Raw genomic sequence first — 23225 nt, 5'->3', positions numbered from 1 at the left:
ATTAAAATGTTAACCGTAGTAATTTCCACTGGGAGGGGTCTTGGGTGATTTTTATATTTTATATATTTTCTGTATTGAAATAATTTTTTACAATGAATTTTAGACAATGTACGAAAGTTGCTCCATTTTGGAAAAAAGCAAAATAATTAGTTTTCATGGATTTTTTTTTTTTTTTTTGCCTTTTCTAGGGGCCGCTCTTGCGGCATAAGGAGGTTCCTAGGCTAGGGGTTGAATCAGAGCTGTAGCCGCTGGCCTACACCACAGCCACAGCAACGCGGGATCCAAGCTGCGTCTCCAGCTCATGGCAACGCTGGATCCTTAACTCACTGAGCAAGGCCAGGGATCGAACCCACAACATCATGGTTTCTAGTCGGATTCGTTAACCACTGCGCCACGACGGGAACTCCTAGTTTTCATGGAATTTATTGCTGAGAAACTTCAGTGATGTGCTTGGCTAAGTTAATCCTTTTTTTTTTGTTTTTGTTTTTTAGGGCCGCACCCGTGACATATGGAGGTTCCCAGGCTAGGGGTCCAATCAGAACTACAGCTGCCAGCCTACACCACAGCCTATGCCACAGCAAGGCAGTTAATCCTTTTGATATTCTGAATTTCAATTCAGGCTCTAAACACATTTTGATAATTATCATTCTGGGGGTTAAGAAATTCTAAAAGTACATTTTAGTTCTAACATTATCTTTCAGTGGACCAGTTAAAATGCAGAACTTACATTAGAAGGCACCATGATGCATATCAAAGAACTCCCTAGAGATTCATATAGGAAACCCTATATAAGACAATTCGTATGCCTTTGAAAAATCAGTAGTCGGGGTGGGATTATTGACCTGAGAATGCAGCAAGTTCATTTAGAGGAGGGTAGGTGTTACATTCCCCGAAGAACTGTGATTTAGCAAGTCTTCACTTCTTTTTTCCCTCCTGTAATAACTGTTCCCCCCTTTGCCTGCTGACACCCTCCCCCTCCTTCTCCCCCGTATCACCACATGGCCACCGGCTTCTCCGGTCTGTGCCTGCTCCCTTTTAAGCACATCCCTTCTTATTTATCCTTCAGTCTTCTTTGGGGCTCCAGAATCTGGGCCACGTGCCAGCTGGCACTGTATTTTTAGCTCCGCGTTATAAAGCCACGGGAATCAGGAATTCCACTAGAAACACTAGCAAACTGTGAACTTGGACGCCGAGGAGCAGGTACTTGTGAAAGGAGCAGCTGTGTGATCCAGATGGCAGCGTATGTGTCCTATGACGGACTTCCCCATCAGAGAAGGGACAGTTGGTGGATCCTGCTGTTTGCCTTCTCCCAATTGCTGCGTCCCCAGAGGCTCTGCTGCTACTTTGGGGTGGGGTGGGGTGGGGGCTTCTCTACACTTTACATCTCCCATCTTTCTCTCCCAACCGGTATGTCAGTCTATCAGCTTCAGGGCCTTTTCTCTCTGCTTGAAATAATTGCCAGCCTGCTTTAAAAATTTGATTGTGGGAGTTCCTGCCATGGCTCAGCAGTTGACGTACCTGACTACTATCCCTGAGGATGCGGGTTTGATCCCTGGCCTCGCTCAGAGGGTTAAGGATCCGGTGTTGCCGTGAGCTATGGTGGAGGGTGCAGACGAGGCTGGGATCCCGCATTGCTGTGGCTCTGGCATAGGCCGGTGGCTACAGCTCCAGTTCCATCCCTAGCCTGGGAACCTCCATAGGCCGTGAATATGCTTCCAAAGAGAAAAAGGAAAAAAAAAAAAAAAAAAAAAAAACAATGTCTAAAACTTTAGTTGGTGTAAAATGCACACATTAATGTTCAGTGGCATTGAGTGCACTCGCCAGGTTGTGCAGCCATCACCGATGTCCGTTTCCAGAACATTTTCATGGTTCCAACTAGAAACACTGTACCTGTCAAATAATAGCTCCCCATGCCTTTCTCCCTCTACCCTGGGGAACCTCTGGTCTGCTTTCTGTCTCTGTGAATTTCTACTTTCGTTACCTCGTATGTGGCCTCCTACAATACTTATCATTTTATGTCTGGCTTATTTGACAGGGCATAATGTTTTCAAGGCTCATCTATGTTATAGCATTTTTAGATCTAAATTCTTTTTTTTCCTTTTAGTTTTATTGAGATGTATTTGACATACAACACTGTATAAGCCTAAGGTGTACAGCGTGATGATCTGACTTACACACACCATGAAATGATCATCGCAGTGAGTTTAGTGAGCATTCCTCATCTCATACTTGCAAAATTAAATAGAGAAACGATATTTCCTCCTTGTGATGAGACCTCTTGGGATTTACTCTTAAACGGTTTTCATATGTAATGTTCTGCCGTGTTGTGTTTACCATGTTGTACATCACATCCCTAGTTCTTATTTGTCTTATAAGTGGAAGTTTGCATCTTTTGAAGAACCTCACTTCTTTTTAAGGCTGAATAATTTTCTACTATATATAAATATATATAAACCCCCCACTATTTTATGTATATATACATACACACACATATATACACACATACCCACTATTATATATATATAGACACACACACACATATATATAAACACATATACACACACCGCATTTTACTTATTCATTCACCTGTTGAGGGAGTCTACTGCTTTTTGTACAGCAAGCTCTTTCAAGTTTCAGCTTCAAGTCGTCTCTGACCTTCTCCTGCTTAGTACCCAATGCATAAGTCTGTTAATTAGAATTATGTTCATAGTTTTTATCTGCCTGCCCTGTTGGCCTTGTCAGTCTGAGGACTCAGCGACCATATAGTCTTCAGCGTCACCTCTCCAGCACCTGCAACAGTGCCTAGCATACTTAAGGCCTATAGAAGCACCCGGAGTCCCCCGAAAGGTGGCACAGACAGTGGCGGGCATAGTGGAACTGGCTTCTGGACAGCGTCTCAGCTTATCCTGTGGCTCAGCCTTGCTGAGACGCTAGCCTCCTCTCTAGTTTCACCCCGCAAGCTTCATGTCCTTTCCAGATTCTATACCTTCTTACTCTGTCTTCTGCACCTTCCTGCTTACTTCTCACTTGGCATATGACATTTCCATGCTTCGATGCAATGGAAGCAAGACCCTGGGGCTGGCTTTTGGTTTCCCCATATCCATGCACGGGAGCCCTCCAGGATGGCTGGCCCAACCCTCTGGGCTGATTGCAGAGACAGTTTCCTCTTCTTCTTTTTAAAAAGATGTTTATTTATTTTAAGATTTTTATTTTTTCCATTATAGATGATTTACAATGTTCTGTCAATTTCTGCTGTATAGCAAAGTGACTCAGTCATACATACATATATATATATATATATATATGCACACACACACATTCTTTTTCTCACATTATCCTCTATCATGTTCCACCACAAGTGACTAGATACAGTTCCCTGTGCTATATAGCAGGATCTCATTGCGTATCCACTCCAAATGCAATTCCTCTTCTTTTAAAAATAATTTTTAAAATTTAATTTTATTTTTTGACCTTGCCTGCAGCATGTAGAAGTTCCTGGGCCAGGGGTCGAACCCCTACCACAGTAGCAACCCAAGCCACTGCAGTGACAATGCCAGATACTTAACCTGCTGAGCCACTCCCAGAGTGTCTTTTTTGAGTTGGCTAACAAGGGCGGGACATGGTTTCTCAAGTCTACTCATAGCAGAGCCTCATTCTCTAGAGTGACCAGCCCTTTAAGGTTTACAAGGTTTTCCATCAGCATTGTCTCATTTGCTCTTTATTTATTTATTTTCTTTTCAAGGCCACACCCTTGGCATACGGAGGTTTCCAGGCGAGGGGTCTAATAGAAGCTACAGCTGCCGGCCTGCACCACAGCCACAGCAATGCCAGATCTGAGCCACTTTTGTGACCTACACCACAGCTCACGGCAACACTGGATCCTTAACCCACTGAAGGAGGCCAGGGATTGAACCTGCAACCTCATGGTTATCAGTTGGATTCGTTTCCGCTGCAGCACAACAGGAACTCCTCATTTGCTCTATAGAAATGACTTTTGAGGTGATTAATAGGTTGGCATATTTCCCACTTCAAAAATATTCTATTTACAATGAATAATGGGTATTCTTCCCCATTAAGAACCAAAGCAAGGAAGTGACTTACCTTTTGTCAGTAGTTTATGTATCAAGTTGAGAACCCAAAGCACTTTTCTAGAAGACAAATTCCATGTAGAAGCAGGCCTGGTGAGCCCTAGAGGTGGGCAAGCTGGACGTGTGTAAGGAGAGGGACACTGGGCCAAACACGCCTTCCTGCACCACGGAATCTTAGAACCACCCAGAAGGATGTCTGTTGTTGCGGAGTCAACGAACCACCCAGAGGATGTCTGTTGTTGCGGAGAATCTTTTGAGATTTTCTCAGTGGAGCCCAGTCTCATCTCTACGGAGTTGGTTGAGGAGGGTTTGAAAAAGTTTTGACCAAAGTTGGAATACAAGAGTGCACTCGGGCAAGGGGCGGCAGGCACGTTTCATTGCCCTGCTGCCTCTGAATGTGCCGAGGCACGCGAAGGTTCTGAGCATACTCGGACTTAGCAGGGTTCAGTGCTGAGATCCGCCCACGGTGTCCACGTGGGTGAGGGAGCGTGGTGTGGCAGCACACTTACCTTGTGTTTCGCATCTGTGTTCCAGGTGATGGGACTTTTTGGTCCTTTGAAATAGATTTTCTGGCACTTCGCTACATACTGCTCTTTTAAAACTATCAACTTGTTGCATGCAACACATCTCTTGTGTCACCCTTTTGCCAAGTAAATGCCATTAAAATATCTTACTTGCAAATGGATTGGAACCACTTGAGTGGGTAAATGCATGGTGACATTGGTTTTAAGATTCAGGATGATGAGACATGCGTTTTAGAAGCAGCAAGCCTCATGTGAGTTTTGGCTGAGCTCACTAGTTCCATAACCCCCTCTAAACTTCTCTAAACTTCTCCAAACTCCAGTTCCTTCTGTGGAAGGGGATAAAATTGCCGCCAGCCTATAGAGTTATTGTGAAGCTTTAATGACATAATGATACAAAGCGCTTGGCATTGTGCTTGATGCAGAGTAGCTTCTGGAGAAGTGTTTGTCATCACCGTAGGAGAGTCAGAGTCTAGCGGGGAGTGGCAGGTAATATTTCTAATAAAAATTTAAGGTCTTTCTGAAACGCCCTACCATCAAGTGGGAAGGTCTAAAATTCTTCAGCTTTCTCTACCTTATTTATTAGTTTTTGACTCAAGTGTTATATTTACAACTAGAACATTACAATGAAGAGATTTTGTGTTTTTTCTTTTTTCTTTTCTTTTTTTGGCTGTCCACAGCATATGGAGTTCCCAGACCAGGGATCAGCTCTGAGCTGCAGTTGTGACCTATACCACAGCTGTGGCAACGCCAGATCCTTTAACCAACTCTGCCAGGCTGGGGATCAAACCTATATGTCCTGGCACTGCAGAGAGGCCGCTGATCCTGTTGTGCCACAGTGGCAACTCCACAATGAAGAGTTTTGAGTTTTAATGTTAGGGGGAAAAGAAAAAGATTCCTATGCAGCGCAAAGCATCAGAAACCATTATCACCTGTACAAATGGAAGATCCTTACAAGAGGTATATTGATATACTCTTTTTTTTCCTTCCAGCACTCATGGTTTTACCTGTCCTATCACTCCCTCTGCAATTTCTGAAGTGTTCAGATTCTACCTATTTCCCTATTAGACACTATTTGTTGACAGTAAATGTTGTTGTTTTTGGTTGTTTTTTTTTTTTGCCACCCCTGTGGCATGTGGAAGTTCCCCGGCCAGGGATTGAACCCGAGCCACAGCAGTGACAATGCCAGATCCTTACCCCACTGCACCACCAGGTGTTTTTATGTGAAACGGAAATTTTTCTTTTTCCTCCAAATGGCCTATGAATACAATCTGAAGGCAATGTATTGTTAGTCGAGGTTAAAGTTCATGGGAGACTTTAGAATACAAAATCCATCAAAAGTAATTTTTCTCTTTCTTCTGCCCTAAGGGCAAGTGGACCTTTTGGTCTTAATGAGCTCATTAGCCTGGTTACAGTAGTTCCTAAGCTGTCTTGTGAATGTGCTTCATGGACTACTCTAGCCCTCCGTTTCCCTCTGATGGTTGGGATAACATTTTTTAAATTCAAGTTGCCACCTTATGAGATGCTAGATTCCAGCCCCCACATCAGTGATGTGTGTAATGTAACATCCAAGGGATCCTGGATTGAGGGTCTGACTATATTTGGCCAAATTCAAAACATGCCATTAAAGTGCATGAAACTTTGTCCTAAGGCTGCACTTTTCAGCCTTGTTCCTGAGGTCATGTTTCTTACATAAGAACTTCACCAGAGTTAATGTTCGTAATAATATTAATAATTCACACAACTGCAGGGGATATTCTTAACATATAGGATATAGACACAGCCTACAAAGAGCTTCCTGTTAAGAGGGGAAGAGAGCGTTTTTACAGATAGAGAAAGTATAGGTATAAGTGCTGAATTATCCAATCTAGAACGTGGGGGTGTGGTGTAGACTCTGCCCTTCATCTGCCTAGATTGTTGGGCCCTTATGACCTACCAATTTCCAGATGTTATGTAAAGCTTCTGGTTTGATCCTAAGGCACAACAGAGATGTATGTCTATTGTTGTTGGGTAAAGATGAAAACTGACTGTAATTTGATTGTCTTCAGTTTTCATACTTGTATCTGCCCTTTTGCTAGAGCTTTCCTCTAGTAGTGAATTTTTCCAGGAAAATCTTTTTTCTTTTCTTTCTTTCTTTTCTTTTTTTTTTGTCAATGTCAATACGTGGAATAAGTCAATCATTCATTCCTCCAGCATTTGGCAAAATGTCTGCCTCAATTTGTAGACCTTATTAGTCATTTTTTTTTTCTTTCTCAGCTTGGTATTTATTGGGTCTCTGAAACAGTCTTAGATTAAGCCTTATGTTACTCTGTTATTTCTGTCATCAGTCACATTATTGTGCCTCTGTGTATAATAAACAGCAGTCGATGTAGCTGACATTGGTGATACAGCCAGTTGTTGATTAGATGCCATAAATTGCCTATACCTCATCAAACGGATTTCCTTCTGGAATATCTTCTTGGGTAGAATATTAAAGCTAGCAGTGCCTTTTGCCTTTGCGATAATAAAACATTTTTACCTTCAAGATATGAAACGGAGTTACAACATCAGGATGGTCCTTGAAACTGGCATGCCGCATTTCCCCCCAGGGAGACCTATTTTGAAGTTGATTATTTGAATAAAAATCACAGATAATAGGATAGGAAGGAAAAATTCCCAGTCACATTCATAATTAGTTGACTGTATTCCTGATGCAGATCCAAACGTTGTTCATAATATAATTAGCCAGAGAAAAGTGTGCTGTAATGAACACCCCTATGCACATGCAATACAAAATTTGTGCTGCTTATTTTTTTTTTTTGCTTTCCTTTAGATAGTAACTATTTTTAAATGGCTTATTTCCTTGTGTTAGCGGTATTTTTAGAACCTAATGCACCCTCTGTTGGATTGATTTTTAAATATATCTTAATAGGGGCCACCTGCTTTTTTGGATACCATTTGTTCTGAGTAGAAGTGGCAGTGGCTGCCAACTCTCTTAAACATGATGGGAAAACTGTGATGGGATTATGTTTCAGGCAAGATCTGGACCAGACCCCTGTATCATGGGGTTAGACATCAGTACTGAGAGGGCTTTGAGGCATCACACTGTCAGAGGGGAAGTCCATTTCCAGGAGCTCTCTTGTTCTGGTAAAGTTCTTGGAGACATGTGGGCGGAGGGAGTTGTCATAGAACTCCTCCAGACTGATCTAAATACTTTTTCATGCAATCTTTTCTTCTGAGGTTTTAGCTAACTGATAAGGTCAGTCCCAGCCAGAGCCTAGAGTGGACCCGTTCAGTGTGATCCTGCCCAGATTTAATGGACCTAGGTCCATTAAATAACAAATCTGTCTTGTTATTTGTACTTAACAATTTATCGATGTGTGTTTCCTTCCTGGTATCATATCAAAGTAATATTTATTACATCTTGATTTTGGGGTCACGCAAACCATGGTCTGAACACTGGTTTGAATGATCTGAATCTTTTAATGGTGGTGTAACTTTTGAAAGTGACAGACTCTTGGGACCTCCATTTTTATGTCTATAAAATACATGAGAAAAAAACCATCCACCTTGCACAGTTTTCTGTGAGAAATAAATGAGATAGTATATATAATAGTATATAGATAGAATTGTATGTATATAAATAATATATATATAATTGACTACCTTGTGTTAGTAGAATTTTGATGAATGCTATCATGATTAAAGTTATTATGATTTAAACAGCTTTCCCAGAATTCACTAGTGTAAGACTGATAGTAGTTTTGTGGGTCTTTTTATCAGCTTTCATCTACTTGGGTAAAAAATACAGATGTACTGTGTCCCTGTCTTGTTATTTGTACTTAACAATTTATCGATGTGTGTTTCCTTCCTGGTATCATATCAAAGTAATATTTATTACATCTTGAATGATGATAAAATAGTAGCAAGCTACCAATGAACAACTATTTATTTATTATTTACTATATAAAACATACTATTTTAAGCAGGCATTGTGGGGATGCAGAGATTATAAGATTCTATCCTTTAGCTGATAAAGGAACTGTCCATAAATTTGGGGAGACATATTCATTAAAAAAACCGCTAAATCTTCAAGCAGGAAACAAAGATGAAATGAATACAACAGATAATTGTTCTTGAGTCTGCCTCTTCTCTCACTCTCACATCTAGTCTATATCAACAAGAGCCTTGTTCTGCTTCCAGGATACGTCTCAAATCCATCCTTTTCTTTTCATCTCCACCGTCACCTCTCAAGTGCATCCAAGACCTCACCTCCCTGTGTTGGCTCCTGCTCTAGACCCTAACCGACCTCTCCTTTCACTCCTGTTCTCTCATCCATTTTCCACTCAACAGTCTAAATGGTCTTTTGAAAAGCAAAGTCAGGTAATTTCATTTCCTTGCTTAAAACCTTCCAGTGGTATTCACCTGCTTTTAAATGATATCCAAGCCCTTTCCTACTGCTTACAAGGCCCTCTTGATCAGGCTCTGCTCTTCTCTCCACCTTCATCTCATGCCACTCTCCCTCTTGCTAGCTATGCTCCAGCCAACAGGTTGCATTTCCCTTTCGGGAACACAAAAAAGAGCTTTGTCACCCCAGGGGCTTTGCTTTGGCTATTTCATTGGATTGAAAGGTTCTTCCTCTGGGTCCTAACATGACTGACCTTCAGGTCCTAACTCAGATGTTGCCTCCTCAGAGAGATCAAACCATTCCTGAGAACTCTAATTAAAAAGTCTTTCTCATTCTGTCACATTATCTTCCTATATTTACCACAATCTACAATTACCTTCTTTCTTTTTCTTGTCCTTCCTTTTTTAGGGCTGCACCTATGGCATATGGAATTTCCCAGGGTAGTGGTTGAATTGGAGCTGCACCTGCCGGCCTATGCCATAGCCACAGCAACCCAGATCTGAGCCAAATCTGTGATCTACACCACCGCTTGTGGCAATGCCAGATCCTTACCCCACTGAGTGAAGCCAGGGATCTAACCTGCATCCTTATGGATACTAGTTGGGTTCTTAACCTGCTGAGCCACAATGAGAACTCCTGCAATTACCTTATTGATTTTTTTTTTTTTTTTTGGGGACTATTCTCTCCTAAGTTCTGTAAGGGCAGTGATCTTACCCGTTTGTTCACTGCTGTGGTGTCTAACATAGTGTCTGGCTTATACTAGGTGCTCAGTAAATATATGAATAAATGAACAAAGGAATAAAGGCCATGAAAGTTCAGAGGAAGGAATCCCTTTATTAACCATGGGGCAGATTGGTCATTGGGAAGGATTTTGCTCAGTATGAGGGAGAAAGAGTATTCCTGGAGGAGAGAGAGTGTGAGCAAGGCAGAAGAGGGTAGGAAGGGGTGTCTACTGTAGGTTTTCAGAGATGGGAGCTGCTCTTGCGGCGCAGCGGGTAGAGGAGAAGGAATCTGACAGATGTGGACGCAGCTCTTCGCCTTCACATGTCACCTATGTGACTTTGGATGTTTTATTTAACCACGTTGAGCCATTTTATCTGTAAAATGGGAGAAATCCTCTCCATCACAGAGGGTTACTATGAGAATTAATGTTATACTCAAGACCCTCTTGGGATGCGTGCAATGATAAATGATAGCCATTCATACCAGTGTTTAATTTAGAGTCTCAGCTGTGGGTGTGCATACAAATCAAATTTTTCACTTTGTATAAATGTGGATGCCAAGAATCCAACTCAGTACTACACATTCAGAAGAGTTATCTCTGGGTAACGGCGGGTAGGTGTGTGGGAGACTCCAGTATGTGTTTTAGCAAAGGCTGCTCAGGTGATTCAGATGTATAGCTGCTGTTTAGAGCCATGGGTTTAATCCAAGCCTTGCTGGAATCTGCTCAAAATATCTCTTGCTAAGGGACTATTCCACTTAATTAGCTCTGTGATGGGAACTACCACCAAACATCTACCTGAGTCCCCAGAAACCAGGCTATTGAATTCTCATCTAGCCCCCAAAGTCATATTAATTAAAAGAAATCTTGTTATTCCAGCTAAAGCCACGATGCCTTTCATTATTCTAGGTCATGCCCAAGGTGGAAGCTGATTTAGTTACTGTCGCTACTCTTATTCTTTTAGTATCTATGCTTCTCCCCTAATCCAACTGTCACCGTGTTCCCTCCCAAACCTCTCCAATGCGTTGTTTAGAATTCCAACTTCAAGGTCCATAGACCTATGTAAACCTATATTCTCAATCATTTCACTGACAAGCCCTCTAATTTCCTGCTGTAACTGAATCCTGGCTTAAACTAGATGTTTTATATGTCAACAGTGACTGGGCAGTCTTATAAAACATTAACTACCTGTTTGGTTGGTTGCTCAGGTACACACAAATAGACTCATGTCTTGGAATGTTTGGGGCCAGTAAACATGTCTAAAGGTTTGATGCTGGGAAAACATGCAGAGGGCCAAGCATGTGTCTGGTAAACATGCCTGAGAAGGGACCAAATCCCTGGGAGCAAATATGGGACTTGAGAGGTAGACAGTGTTGGAAGATTTATTTTAATGACCACCTCATTTTGGTCCCATGATTACTCATGATTTGCATCTGTACTGACCAGAGACTAATCTTTTTAAAAAGAAATCTCAGAACAGGGGTTCCCTTTGTGGCTCAGCAGTTAACGAACCCGACTAGGATTCATGAGGATGCGGGTTCGATCCCTGGTCTTGACAGTGAGTTAAGGATCCAGCATTGCCATGAGCTGTGGTGTAGGTTGCAGATGGGGCTCGGATCTGGCGTTGCTATGGCTGTGGTGTAGGCCAGGGGCTGTAGCTCTGATTCGACCCCTAGCCTGAGAACTTCCATGCGCTGCTGGTGCGGCCCTGAAAAACAAACAACTCAGAACTGAGCAACTGGTCAACTGTTGTATTGAGGGTCTTACGATGGTTCCAAGGACAGCAGATGAAATTCTGCTCCAGGAGGCCTCCCTGGGGAATGAACTCCGCAACAGACAGAACCTTCATAATGGGATGGAGAAGACTACAATTCCATTAAATCTACCAATTCTGTATCATAAGCTCATTTAAGAGAGGCCAAGGATGGTTAGTGGGGAGTTGGGAACAGCTCATATCATTTTCTCTTCTTTGAATGTTTTATCTCCATAAAGAGACTTATGCTTGAAAATACTGAATGTCAGGACTCCTTAATTTTCTTAGCTTTCTACAGATTGGGAAGATAACGAAAAATGAGAACAAATGCCACAAGTTATATATTTTTTCTTTCTGGATTTAGGTATATCTGGACTATTGCTTATATTTGGGATTATTATGCCTACCTTATTTTATATTTATTATGTTTTCTCAGATAAAATATGTCTGTGAGATTCCCACTGCTGTACAGGAAATTTAGCATGTTTTATTTGTTTTCGTTACCTCACTCCTCAGATTTTATTGAAATAATTTGGAATTTAATTTTCAAATTATTAATTTTTCACACTGTTCGTCTTTTAGATCTAGAATCCTTTGCTACTAGTTCTATCAAGCTCTGTAGTCTCCCTTAAATGATTACAGGGACTGTCCTGTACACAGAGCTGTTTTCATTGCACACTCGTATTTCTTCTAAAACCTCCCGTCCTGGAGTTCCCGTCATGGCGCAGTGGTTAACGAATCCGACTAGGAACCAGGAGGTTGTGGGTTCGGTCCCTACCCTTGCTCAGTGGGTTAAGGATCCGGCGCTGCCGTGAGCTGTGGTGTAGGTTGCAGACGCGGCTCGGATCCCGCGTTGCTGTGGCTCTGGCGTAGGCTGGTGGCTGCAGCTCCAACTCGACCCCTAGCCTGGGAACCTCCATATGCTGCGGGAGCGGCCCAAGAAATGGCAAAAAGACAAAAAAAAAAAAAAAAATAAAATAAAATAAAACCCCTATCCTTCTCCTTTCTTAGGGTATTTATTTTGATTCTTTTTTTTTTTTTTTGGTCGGACTAGAGTCATTTTTGAATTTATTTTCAGAAAAGATATACATATAGATTTTTAAAAATTGTAAAATATCTGAAAATTACTCTTATTCTTTTTTTTTTTTTTTGCTTTTTAGGGCCGAACCCGCGGCATATGGAAGTTCTCAGGCTAGGGGGCTAATTGGAGCTACAGCTGCTGGTCTACACCACAGCCACAGCAACACCAGATCCGAGCCACGTCTGTGACCTACACCACAGCTCACAGCGGGATCCTTAACCCAGTGAGTGAGGCCAGGGATTGAACCCGCAACCTCATGGTTCCTAGTCAGATTTGTTTCTGCTGTGCCACGAAGGGAACTCCAACTCTTTTATTCTTATGGGAAGTAGAGTTTGGCTGGGTCTAAAATGGTAGTGTCATAATCCCTTTCCTTGAAATTGTGCTCTGTAAATATTCCAGTGTCTTCTTGTAGTCAGAGTTGTGGAGAAAATATTTCGTATCAATTTTATAATTCCAGGGAGTTCCTGTCCTGGCGCAGCAGAAATGAATCCGACTAAGAACCATGAGGTTGCATGTTCAATCCCTGGCCTCGCTTAGTGGGTTAAGGATCTGGTGTGGCCGTGAGCTGTGGTGTAGGTTGCAGATGAGAATCGGATCTGATGTTGCTGTGGCTGTGGTGTAGGCTGGCAGCTGTAGCTCTGATTAGACCCCTAGCCTGAGAACCTCCATATGCCACGGGTGCGGCCATAAAAATAAAAAAAATAATAAAATAAAAGAAGGTATAATTCCAGGTTTGTCTCCCTCTATGCAACTGCTTTTTATTCTTTGAAAAGTGCATATAAATTGAATGTTTAGATCATAAACACTTTCCCCACTTATTTGCTTGAAAAAGTTCAGAGATTTTTGTTGTTGTTGCACATCTGAAATCAACACAACCTTGTAAAGCAACTAAACTCAAATGAAAAAAAAAAAGAAAAAAAGTTCAGCGATTTTTGTTTCTATTTTATTGACTAGCTGACAACAAAACTACACTTGCATTATCATCTATGCAGGAATTAATAATCTGAAGATACATAGTAAAAGGTAACAGAAGGTCTTAATATTTAAAAAAAACCCAAGATGGATTATTTCATTGACCAAGAAATTCTTTATAGTATAAATCATCTCATAAGTGGGATATTTTCTATGTATACATGTTTATAAATTTAATTAAACTCAGAGATCTCGATTTTCTTTACTCTTTTTTTTTTTTTTTTTTTTTTGTCTTTTTAGGGCCGTACTGGCGGCATATGGACGTTCCCAGGCTAGGGGAAGAATCAGATCTACAGCCATCAGCCTACACCACAGCTCACAGCAACACCGGATCCTTTAACCCACTGAGCAAGGCCAAGGATCGAACCCATGTCCTCATGGATCTGAGTTGGGTTTGTTACCGCTGAGCCACGCTGGGAACTCCCGATTTTCCTTACTTTTGAACGATCTTATTTTATATATGTGCACTTGGGTTATTTGATGGGGTTAATGTTTTCTCTTTTCCCATTGACTGGACTGTATCATTACTAACTGTTTATTTGCAAAAGATGAAAAATGGGGTAGACGTCCTGGGTCATAACTAGTGCTGTGCTACTTCCCATTGCAGAGATCAACTGTGGGCGCCCTCCGGAAGTGCCGCACGCGGTCCTGGTGGGCAATCACAGCTCCAGCCTGGGTGGTGTGGCTCACTACGTCTGTCAAGAGGGCTTTGAGAGCTCTGGAGGAAAGATCACTTCCGTTTGCACAGGGAAAGGCACCTGGAGAGCAAGTGCTTTCACGTGTACAGGTATAGACTCCATTCTGCAGGGCTTCTGGCTCCTGGAAGCAAAACAGCCAGCGGGAGCATACAGCCTAAAGACTTGGATTGCTCACTCTGTGTACTGTGCCTGGCTGTGCCATTTACCTGGGCAGGCACCTGGCTTTGGGTTTGTCAGCTAAATCCTCAAGATTTACAGGGTGGATTGGGAAAATAAGTTGGATCGAAAGTTTTATGTATCCATCTTTTGAAACTCACCTTAAATCACAGTGATTCCTGTCTCTTCCGCTTGGTGGGCTGAGAAATTTTTCTCCATGACTCATATTCTCAAGGGGGCATACTTACAAGTCCTAATTTAGCACATGTTGACAGTTTTTCAGAGGAAAGATGGTATAATGTATAGCAAGATTTTGTCATGTTTATTTTTGATCATGGTAAACTATACATAACATAAAATCTACCATCTCAATGATTTTGCAGTGTGAAGTAGGTTCATGTTGTGCAGCCTGTCGCCAGAACTTTTTCATCTTGAAAAACTGAGACTGTTAGACAGTAACTCCCTACTTTCCCCTCCCCACAGCTTCTGGCACCACCGTTCTGCTTTCTGTTTCTGTGAGGGTTTTTGTGTGTGTGTGTGCATGTGCGTGTTTGTTTTCTTCTAGGGCCGCAGATGTGGCATATGCAAGTTCCCAGGCTAAGGGTCGAATGGGAACTATAGTTGCCAGCTTCCACCGCAGTCACAGCAACGCTAGATCTGAGCCACGTCTGCAACCTACAGCTCACGGCAACACCAGATCCTTAACCCACTGAGTGGGGCCGGGGCTGGAACCTGCATCCTCACGGATACTAGTTGGGTTTATTTCCACTGAGCCACAACGGGAATTCCTCTAGGAGTTTGACTGATTGACCTCATGTAAGCATAATTATGTAGTGTTTGTCTTTTTGTGACTGGTTTATTTCACTTAATGTAATGTACTCCAGGTTTACATTGTCGCAGATGGGGGGATTTCCTTCTTTTCATGGCTGCATACTATTCTGCTGTGTATATACCACATTTTGCTTATCCATTCATCCATTGATGGACAGTTATGTTACTTCCACCTTTTGGTTATTGTGAATAATGCTGCTATGAGCCTGGGCTTACAAATATCTCTTTGAGACCCTGCTTTCAATTCTTTTGGTTATATACCCACAAATGCCATTACTGGGTGAAAAGGAGTTTTGAGACGTCAAATTCTAGCAGTTCCATGTGCTAGCTGTGTGGCACCAGGCAAGGCATTATTCTTCCAGTGCCTCAGTTTCCTCATCTATAAAACGGTGAGAATAAAGTCTGCTTTTCCTACTTAGTTGTTGAGAGAGAATCACATGAGATAATCTATGGGGAGCATTTTGAAAAGCTTAAAGCACTGTGCACATTTTAGGTTTTTTGGTTTGTTTTTTATTTTAGGGCTGCACCCATGGCACATGGAAGTGCCCAGGAGAGGGGATCAGAGCTGTAGCTGCTGGCTTACACCACAGCCTCAGCCACGCCAGATCCGAGCCGAATCTGCGAGCTACACCACAGCTCATGACAATGCCGGATCCTTAACGCACGGAGCAAGGCCAAGGATCGAACCTGCATCCTCACGGATGCTAGTCAGATTCTTTCACTGAAATTATTTTGCTTGAGAGGATGTTCTTGTGAGTCACAAGTGTGCACCTCCACATGTTTTATTTCACATCTCCGCGTCCAAGAACCAAGGTGGGAAAAGGCAATGATTCTTATGTTTGTGATGATTGGCCAGGGGTGTGACAGGTGGTCGTCACCTGGTCTCGAATGCCTCTGGGGATTTATTTCCAGATGTTGACTTGCTTGGCTCTGAAGACAGATCCCTGAAGAGTAAAATCTCAAGGGGGCTTTGGTCTGGGTCTGTGGCTTGTAGCAGAATTATGAAAGAGCGTTTTTGGTCTTGCCGATCAAAGTTTTCCACAGAAAGATCTAGCTGGAGCAAACACAATGCATGGACTCCTGGTGATTATTTGGCCAAGAGGGGATGGTTCATGGCCATTTGGGGGGTAGGAATTTGATGAAATCTATCCATTTCATCAATAGGTATTTATTCAGCATATGCTGTGTATGAGGTACTTCACCGGACACTACCTTCTTGGAATTTACGGGGCAATGGGCTCAAGAGACTTTTCTGCAAAGAAAGGCACATGCACACATACGTGTAATATTTTACAAATTCAAGGTATTTATGAACCTGTGAAGTCCCGGGGTAAAGCATCTCTGGAGTGGATGACAGACTCAGCTCAGCTGCTGTCTGTGCCAAGCTCTTCCCACATTCAGTTATCTCCACCACAAAGGCAACAGGATGTAGGCGAGAGATTGCAATCATAGAAACAAAGTGTGGACATAGTGCAGTGCACGTGACCCGATTGCTGGGTGGGTAGTAGGAGAGGCTTCTGGACCTGGAGTGAGATCCAGTTTGACTATCTCTTAGGTCCATTGACTTGTCCAACTTGCACAGAGAATGACTTGTCCAACTTGCATAGAGAAGCAAGGGCAAACCCGTAACTAACCGGAAGGATGCCCAAGTCCCAGTCTTTATAATGGGGGAAATGGAGAAGAGCCAGTGCCATTTTGAACCAGACGGATAGTGGTTCAAACTGTTCTTGCGCCTCTGAGAGGTATTTGGAGGAAGTGAGGCAGCTGCCTCATGGGTTGCTGAATTCAACATTTGGTGGGAGAGCAGGGCATCGCTTCTGAACCCTCAGGCATTTGCTTCATGGCTCAAGCTGCTGTGCCTTCATCATTCAGAACGATGGGGGTACCAGGATTAGTCCGTCACTCCGTGAACAACCAGGGGATCTGCATGGGGCAGAGTAAGCTATTAATTAGCTGATGCTTGTAGAGCACTTTGAAGAACAAACATGTTATGTAACCGCTAATTATAATTACCGACCTCCGCCTGCCACCTTTCACAACGTCTGTGGCTCCAGCTGCAGCTGTTTCCACGGGCTTATGCAAGCTTTGATTTAAGGAGAAAAAAGGCATTCTCCTTGAGAGCTGTGATCTTTCTGTGACGAGGCCTCTATGCCCTCAATCAAGATTGGCAGCTAAATTCAATTTCCGCCGTTAAAGAAGGTGATTTACATGCTGATTAATTCATGGCACAGTGCACATGATCCGATTGTTGGGTGGGTAGGTAGGAGAGGCTTCTGGAACTGTAGTGAGAGAGGCGGATTACCAGGGCTCTTGCTCAGCTGCCTCTTCCTTCTTTTTTCTGTTTTTCACCCATTTCTTCATAGTTCTCTTTCTCTCCAGCTCTCTGCGCATTTTATATTTATGTTCCTCAGTGTTCACTTCTGGGTTTTCCCCCCATTTTCTTCTTTCTTTCTGTCTGTCTGTCTGACTGTCTGTCTGTCTTTTCTTGGGCTGCACCCGCTGCATACGGAGGTTCCCAGGCTAGGGGTCGAATAGGAGCTACAGCTGCCGGCCCCCACCACAGCCACAGTAATGCCAGATCTGAGCCGTGTCTGTGACCTACACCACAGCTCAGGGCAACGCCGGATCCTTAACCCACTGAGCGAGGTCAGGGATCGAACGCGCAACCTCATGGTTCCTAGCTGGATTTGGGTTTCTGCCACGCCACAATGGGAACTCCGCCTTCTACTGTCCTGCCTAACTTCTGAATGCCTTTTACCCCAGTCCTCTGTTTTCCTTCTGTCTACCCCCTTTTACTACTTGAGTGTTGAGTTCCAAATTGGGTGAAATGATTTATCTTCTTGTTACATGGGGTTTTTTAGTTAAAAATATTTTTGGAGTCCCAATTTCTTTGGCCTCGTATCACAGGTATGTATATGTTTTTAATGGAGTATGAACTCCAGCAAGGTGTTTTTTTTTTTTTTTTTTTTTTTTTTAAGGCTGGTTTAGACTGGAAACTCCAGACAGCTAAGAATTAGGCAATTACTTGAGTGTCTGGAAAAACCCCAGGTGGAAGCTTGATGTTCAGTGAGTCGGTTCACCTCAAGATCAAAGAGACTGATTCATTCTTGATAAGACTGTCCCTGGCTTTCATTCTGCACAGGTCATTTGGCTTTTTGTGTTTAGAATCTGAGTTAATAATTATGAAGTCTACGCTCACTCACTGCAGGCTCTGAGAAGAACCTCGTCTGTATTGAAACACAGACTGTTTGACGGCTGGGATCCTTTCTGAGCCCCCTCACCCGGCTCAGGCACAGAGTCCAAATGCCTCCAGATCTCCTGGTAGCTTTTGTCCCTTCTGGGTTTTTTTCTTGTTGATCTTCCTCTTCAGCTCAGTGGGTGATCACTTGCAGCGAAACCTATTTCAGATAGAAGAGAAAGGTCAGCCAGAATAAATGCCCACATTTATGCAAATAGCCACATGGCTGGGATTTGTTTGAATATGTGTATAATGTTTAGACGTCAAGCATTATAGCTGCCATTGATCAGGTACTGACTGAAACGCCCACGGCTCAGCTAAGAGGCTTGATGCTTGATTTCACTTTGTCCTCAGAAAAACCCTGTGAAGTACTTACTGTCATTTTCATTTCAGAGCTGAGTAATCTGAGACTCATAAAAGTTAAGCAACTTTCACAGAGTCATTGAGCAACTGGCAAACGGCAGAGCCAGAATTTGAATTCAGGTCTTTAAGCCTGGCAAGCCTGCCATCTCTTGCTTACCAGAGTTCCCCGAGCTTGAATTATTTGTAGAACACCCGGGTAATGTTTGCCAGAACAAAAAAGTTATTTATTTTATAAGTTTCTTAAAACAACTTTATTTAAGAACATTTAAAAAAATTAAAGTATAGTTGATTTATATGTTGTATTAGTTTCTGGCGTACAGCAAAGTGATTCAGTTATACATACATATATATATATATACATTCACATGTGTATGAATATATATATATTCTTTTTCATATTTTTTCTTTTCTTTTCTTTTGTCTTTTTAGGGCCATACTCACGGCACATGGGGGTTCCCAGGAGAGGGGTCGAATTGCCAGCCTACACCACAGTCACAGCAACTCGAGCCACGACAGGAACTCCATATTCTTTTTGATTATGGTTTATTACAGGATATTGAATATAATTCCCTGTGCTATACAGTAGGACCTTGTTGTTTATCTATTTTATGTGTAGTATTTTGTATTTACTAACCCCAGACTCCCAACTTATCCCTTCTCTGCCTCCTTTCCATTTTGGTAACTGTAAGTTTGTTTTCTATGTCTGTGAATCTCTTTCTTTTTTGGAAATAAGTTATTTGTATCATATTTTAGATCCCACATATATGTGATATCATATGGTATTTGTCTGTCTCTTTCTGACTTACTTCACTTAGTATGATAATCTCTAGGTCCATCCATGTTGCTGCAAATGGCATTATTTCATTCTTTTTTTTTTTTTTTTTTTTCTAGGGCTGCACCTGCAGCATAGGGAAAGTTCCCAGGCTAGGGGTTGAATCGGAGCGGTAGCTGCCAGCCTAGCCACAGCCATAGCAACTCAGGATCTGAGGCGTTTTGGTGACCTATACCACAGCTGCTGGCAATGCCAGATCCTTAACCCACTGGTCGAGGTCAGGGATTGAACCTGCATCTTCATGGATACTAGTTGGATTCGTTACTGCTTAGCCACCATGGGAACTCCTTTTTAAAACATTCTTTTTATGGTTGAGTAATATTCCATTGTGTATTCATGTGCCACATCCTTTTCATCCATTCCTCTGTGATGGACATTTAGGTTGCTTCCATGTCTTGGCTATTGTATGTAGTGCTGCTGTGGATGTAGGAGTGCATGTATCTTTTCAGATTAGTTTCGTTCAGATATATGCCTGGGAGTGGTGTTGCTGAATCTTATGGCAGCTCTATTTTTAGTTTTTCGAGGTACCTCTACATTGTTTTTCATAGTGGATGCACCAATTTACATTCCCACCAACAGTGTGAGAGGGTTCCCTTTCTCCACATCCTCTTCAGCATTTGTTATTTGTAGACTTTTTAATGATGGCCATTCTGACCTGAAAACAACGTATATTTAAAACTTAAATTTATAATTTAAATTTGTTGATAAAGGACAACTTTCTAATGTATGCGATATCATGAATTTGAGGAACGCCTAGTTTTTTTTTTCAAATACACACAAAAATCAACACAAATTGAACATATAAAAATGTATTCATGTGCCACCAAAAATCACCTTAAAGTGTACAGTGCATTTTAGGAAAGCACTACTCTAAGCCATGCTATTTTATGTGATCCTAAAGCCGTAAAAACAAGAAAAGAAACATAGCAGAACTCTTATGGCTCAACATGCATTTATTCAAAGTTGTCACCTTGGGAAGCCAAACCCTTACTTCAGTGATGCTGCTGTTATCAACGTGTGTCGGTTTTGTAATCTGTTTGAGAAGTGCCTTCAGAGGTGGTTTACGAGTCATATTAGAAGATCGGTCATATCCCTTTTGAAATCAGCTACCTTTTTTTTTTTTTTGTGCTATTTCTTGGGCCACTCCCACGGCATATGGAGGTTCCCAGGCTAGGGGTCGAATCGGAGCTGTAGTCACTGGCCTACACCAGAGCCACAGCAACTCGGAATCTGATCCGCTTCTGCAACCTACACCACAGCTCACGGCAACGCCGGATCCTTAACCCACTGAGCAAGGGCAGGGACCGAACCGGCAACCTCATGGTTCCTAGTCGAATTTGTTAATCACTGCGCCGCAACGGGAACTCCTGTTTTTGACTAGAAGTGACACTGAGCTTGACATTCTCCGAGGGTCTCCTGAATTTATTCTGTAGGACCTTTTACTGTTTTCAGAAATAAAGAAAATGGGTATGCAATGGGAAACTAAGAGTATATGCCAGACTAAGCGGAGCCCACAGTGGGACATTTGAGAGAGCAACGTGTGCTCACTGTCTCTGTCCCCCCCACCCCCTTCTCAGCCTCCTGAAAGAGCATCAGGCATCCAACACCCACCTTCTCTATCGCTCTCTCGCCAAGGTCACTGATGACCTCCCAACTGTCAAATTCATATTCTTGGGTCAATCCTCTTAACCTTCCCACAGCATTTAGCATTGTCGATCCTCTATTTTTATATTCATCCATCTATCCAATCAGTCAACCAAATGATTAGATATTTGAAGAATATCTATGTCTAACCAACTGCATTAATTTCTGGGGGTGGGGAAACACACCTGGTCTTTGAAGTCCTAGAGCTTACATTCAGGGCAGGTAGACATTAAATAACTAATTACAAAACTGTTTAATTATCACTGTGATGTGCACCACAGAGAAATACTGGATGCTAATAGACTACTAAGATACATAGCTTTATATATATGCATGTACATTTATACACTCACACACGCATGTGCGCATGCTCTCTCTCTCTCTCTCTCTCTCTCACACACACACACACACACACACACACACATACACACGCATGCACCATATTCAGATGCTAAAGCAAAGCAAAGGCACTGTATTATCGGAGTTCCTGTTGTGGCTTAGTGGTAGTGAACCGGACTAGTATCCATGAGGATGTGGGTTCGATCCCTGGCCTTGCTCCGTGGATTAAGGATCGGTGTTGCCGTGAGCTGTGGTGTGGGTCAAAGATGGGGGCTCGTATCCCACGTTGCTGTGGCTGTGGCCTAGGCCTGCACCTGCAGCTCCAATTTGACCCCTAGCCTGAAAACTTCCATATGCTGCAGGTGCAGCCCTAAAAAATAGGTACTTTACTACCTACAGAGGCTTCGGTTCGCAAAAGTCCCAAAGTTCACTGCAGAGTTCACTTGGATGCTGTGGGGGCCTCCTTCATTTAAAGCGAGAGAGTCCTAAGCGTCCTGCAGCTGGACAGGCCAGAGACCTGCTCTGCCTCCCTCCATCCAGAGTCAGGCCTCAGATGTAATCATGGCACCCGCTGCCCTCCACGGGGCAGGAAGAGCATCTGAGGGGGGAGAGAGCGTCTGAGCCCCCAGGGCCGAATGTTCTCCAGGCCCGTCTTGGGTGGGGTGAGGAGGCTGGGGAGGGGGGTTGGAGGGAAGGAGGGGCGATCACTTTGGAGGAAGCAGACACCCCTTCAGCTCATCTACTCCCCTGACTCCCGAGGCGTCATGCTCTCCCAGCCAACATCCTTCCTCTTTCTCTTCTTCTTTCCCCTGGGTTTCCGTGTGTCCCAGAGCCCTGCCCTCCTGCCGCTCGGCCTCCACGTCCTACCTGGGGGTTCCACCTGCCCCCAGGGCTTCAGCCGCCATCCATACACGGATGACCTTTGAGACTGTTTTTTCACCTGGATAGATGAACTCAGATGTAGGGCGTTCTAAACACCATGCATCGATCTGTGTCTCACAAAACCAGTCTGCTTCCTCCTGTATTTCTTATGAGAGCAGCAAAAGGCCATCCATTCCGACTCTCAGGCTCAGAGACTGGCGGTCAGCCTAGATTCCTGGCTGTCCCTTATCTCTCGCCTCCTGTTGCTGCTCCTTCAGAATTGCTCATGGTTTTAAATACCGTGCCCTGATTTCATCTTTTCACCTTTTTGCTGGATAACTACGTTAGTGTAAAGGCTCTGGGCTTTGGAGTCTGGCAGGTCTAGTTTTGAGTCCTGACTTGACTGCTTGCTGGCTGTGTGACCTCTGGCAGGTTACTTAACTTCTCGAAGCCTCGGGTCTGTAACATGGACATGATTACGTCAAACGCATGGGGTTATTTTAAAGATTAGATGAATGAGACATTCAAAGTACTGTACATACTATCAGATCCACAGTAACAACTCAATAAATGTTCACTCTTTATTATTATTATTATTATTATTACTTGGCTGCTCCTGGGGCGTACAGAAATTCCCCAGGCTAGGGATCGAACCTGAACCACAGCTGCCACCCAAGCCACAGCAGTGACAATGCTGGGTCCTTAACCTGGTGAGCCACTAGGGAATTCCTCACTCCTTA

General features: G+C 43.0%; 1 protein-coding gene across 8 annotated transcripts in view; it reads left to right on the top strand.

Moving 5' to 3' along the window:
- Positions 1-23225, top strand: part of SUSD1 (sushi domain containing 1) — a 149115-nt gene that overhangs the window by 31516 nt on the left and 94374 nt on the right. For all 8 annotated transcript variants that reach the window (XR_002337296.2, XM_084992219.1, XM_084992197.1 and 5 more), the window contains exon 6: positions 14131-14310. Coding sequence is in view for 7 of the 8 variants with exons in the window: in XM_084992219.1 (XP_084848345.1) it covers positions 14131-14310 (180 nt within the window). In the remaining variant the exon portion in view is untranslated. The remainder of the gene's footprint in view (positions 1-14130; positions 14311-23225) is intronic.

This window comes from Sus scrofa, chromosome 1 (genome assembly GCF_054392235.1).
Source record: "Sus scrofa isolate SSC_HxYL_T2T_F1_AM1 chromosome 1, Sscrofa_HxYL_maternal_Yorkshire_Landrace_v2.0, whole genome shotgun sequence".
Classification (NCBI taxonomy): domain Eukaryota; kingdom Metazoa; phylum Chordata; class Mammalia; order Artiodactyla; family Suidae; genus Sus; species Sus scrofa.
This window is presented reverse-complemented; position numbering and strand designations above follow the sequence as displayed.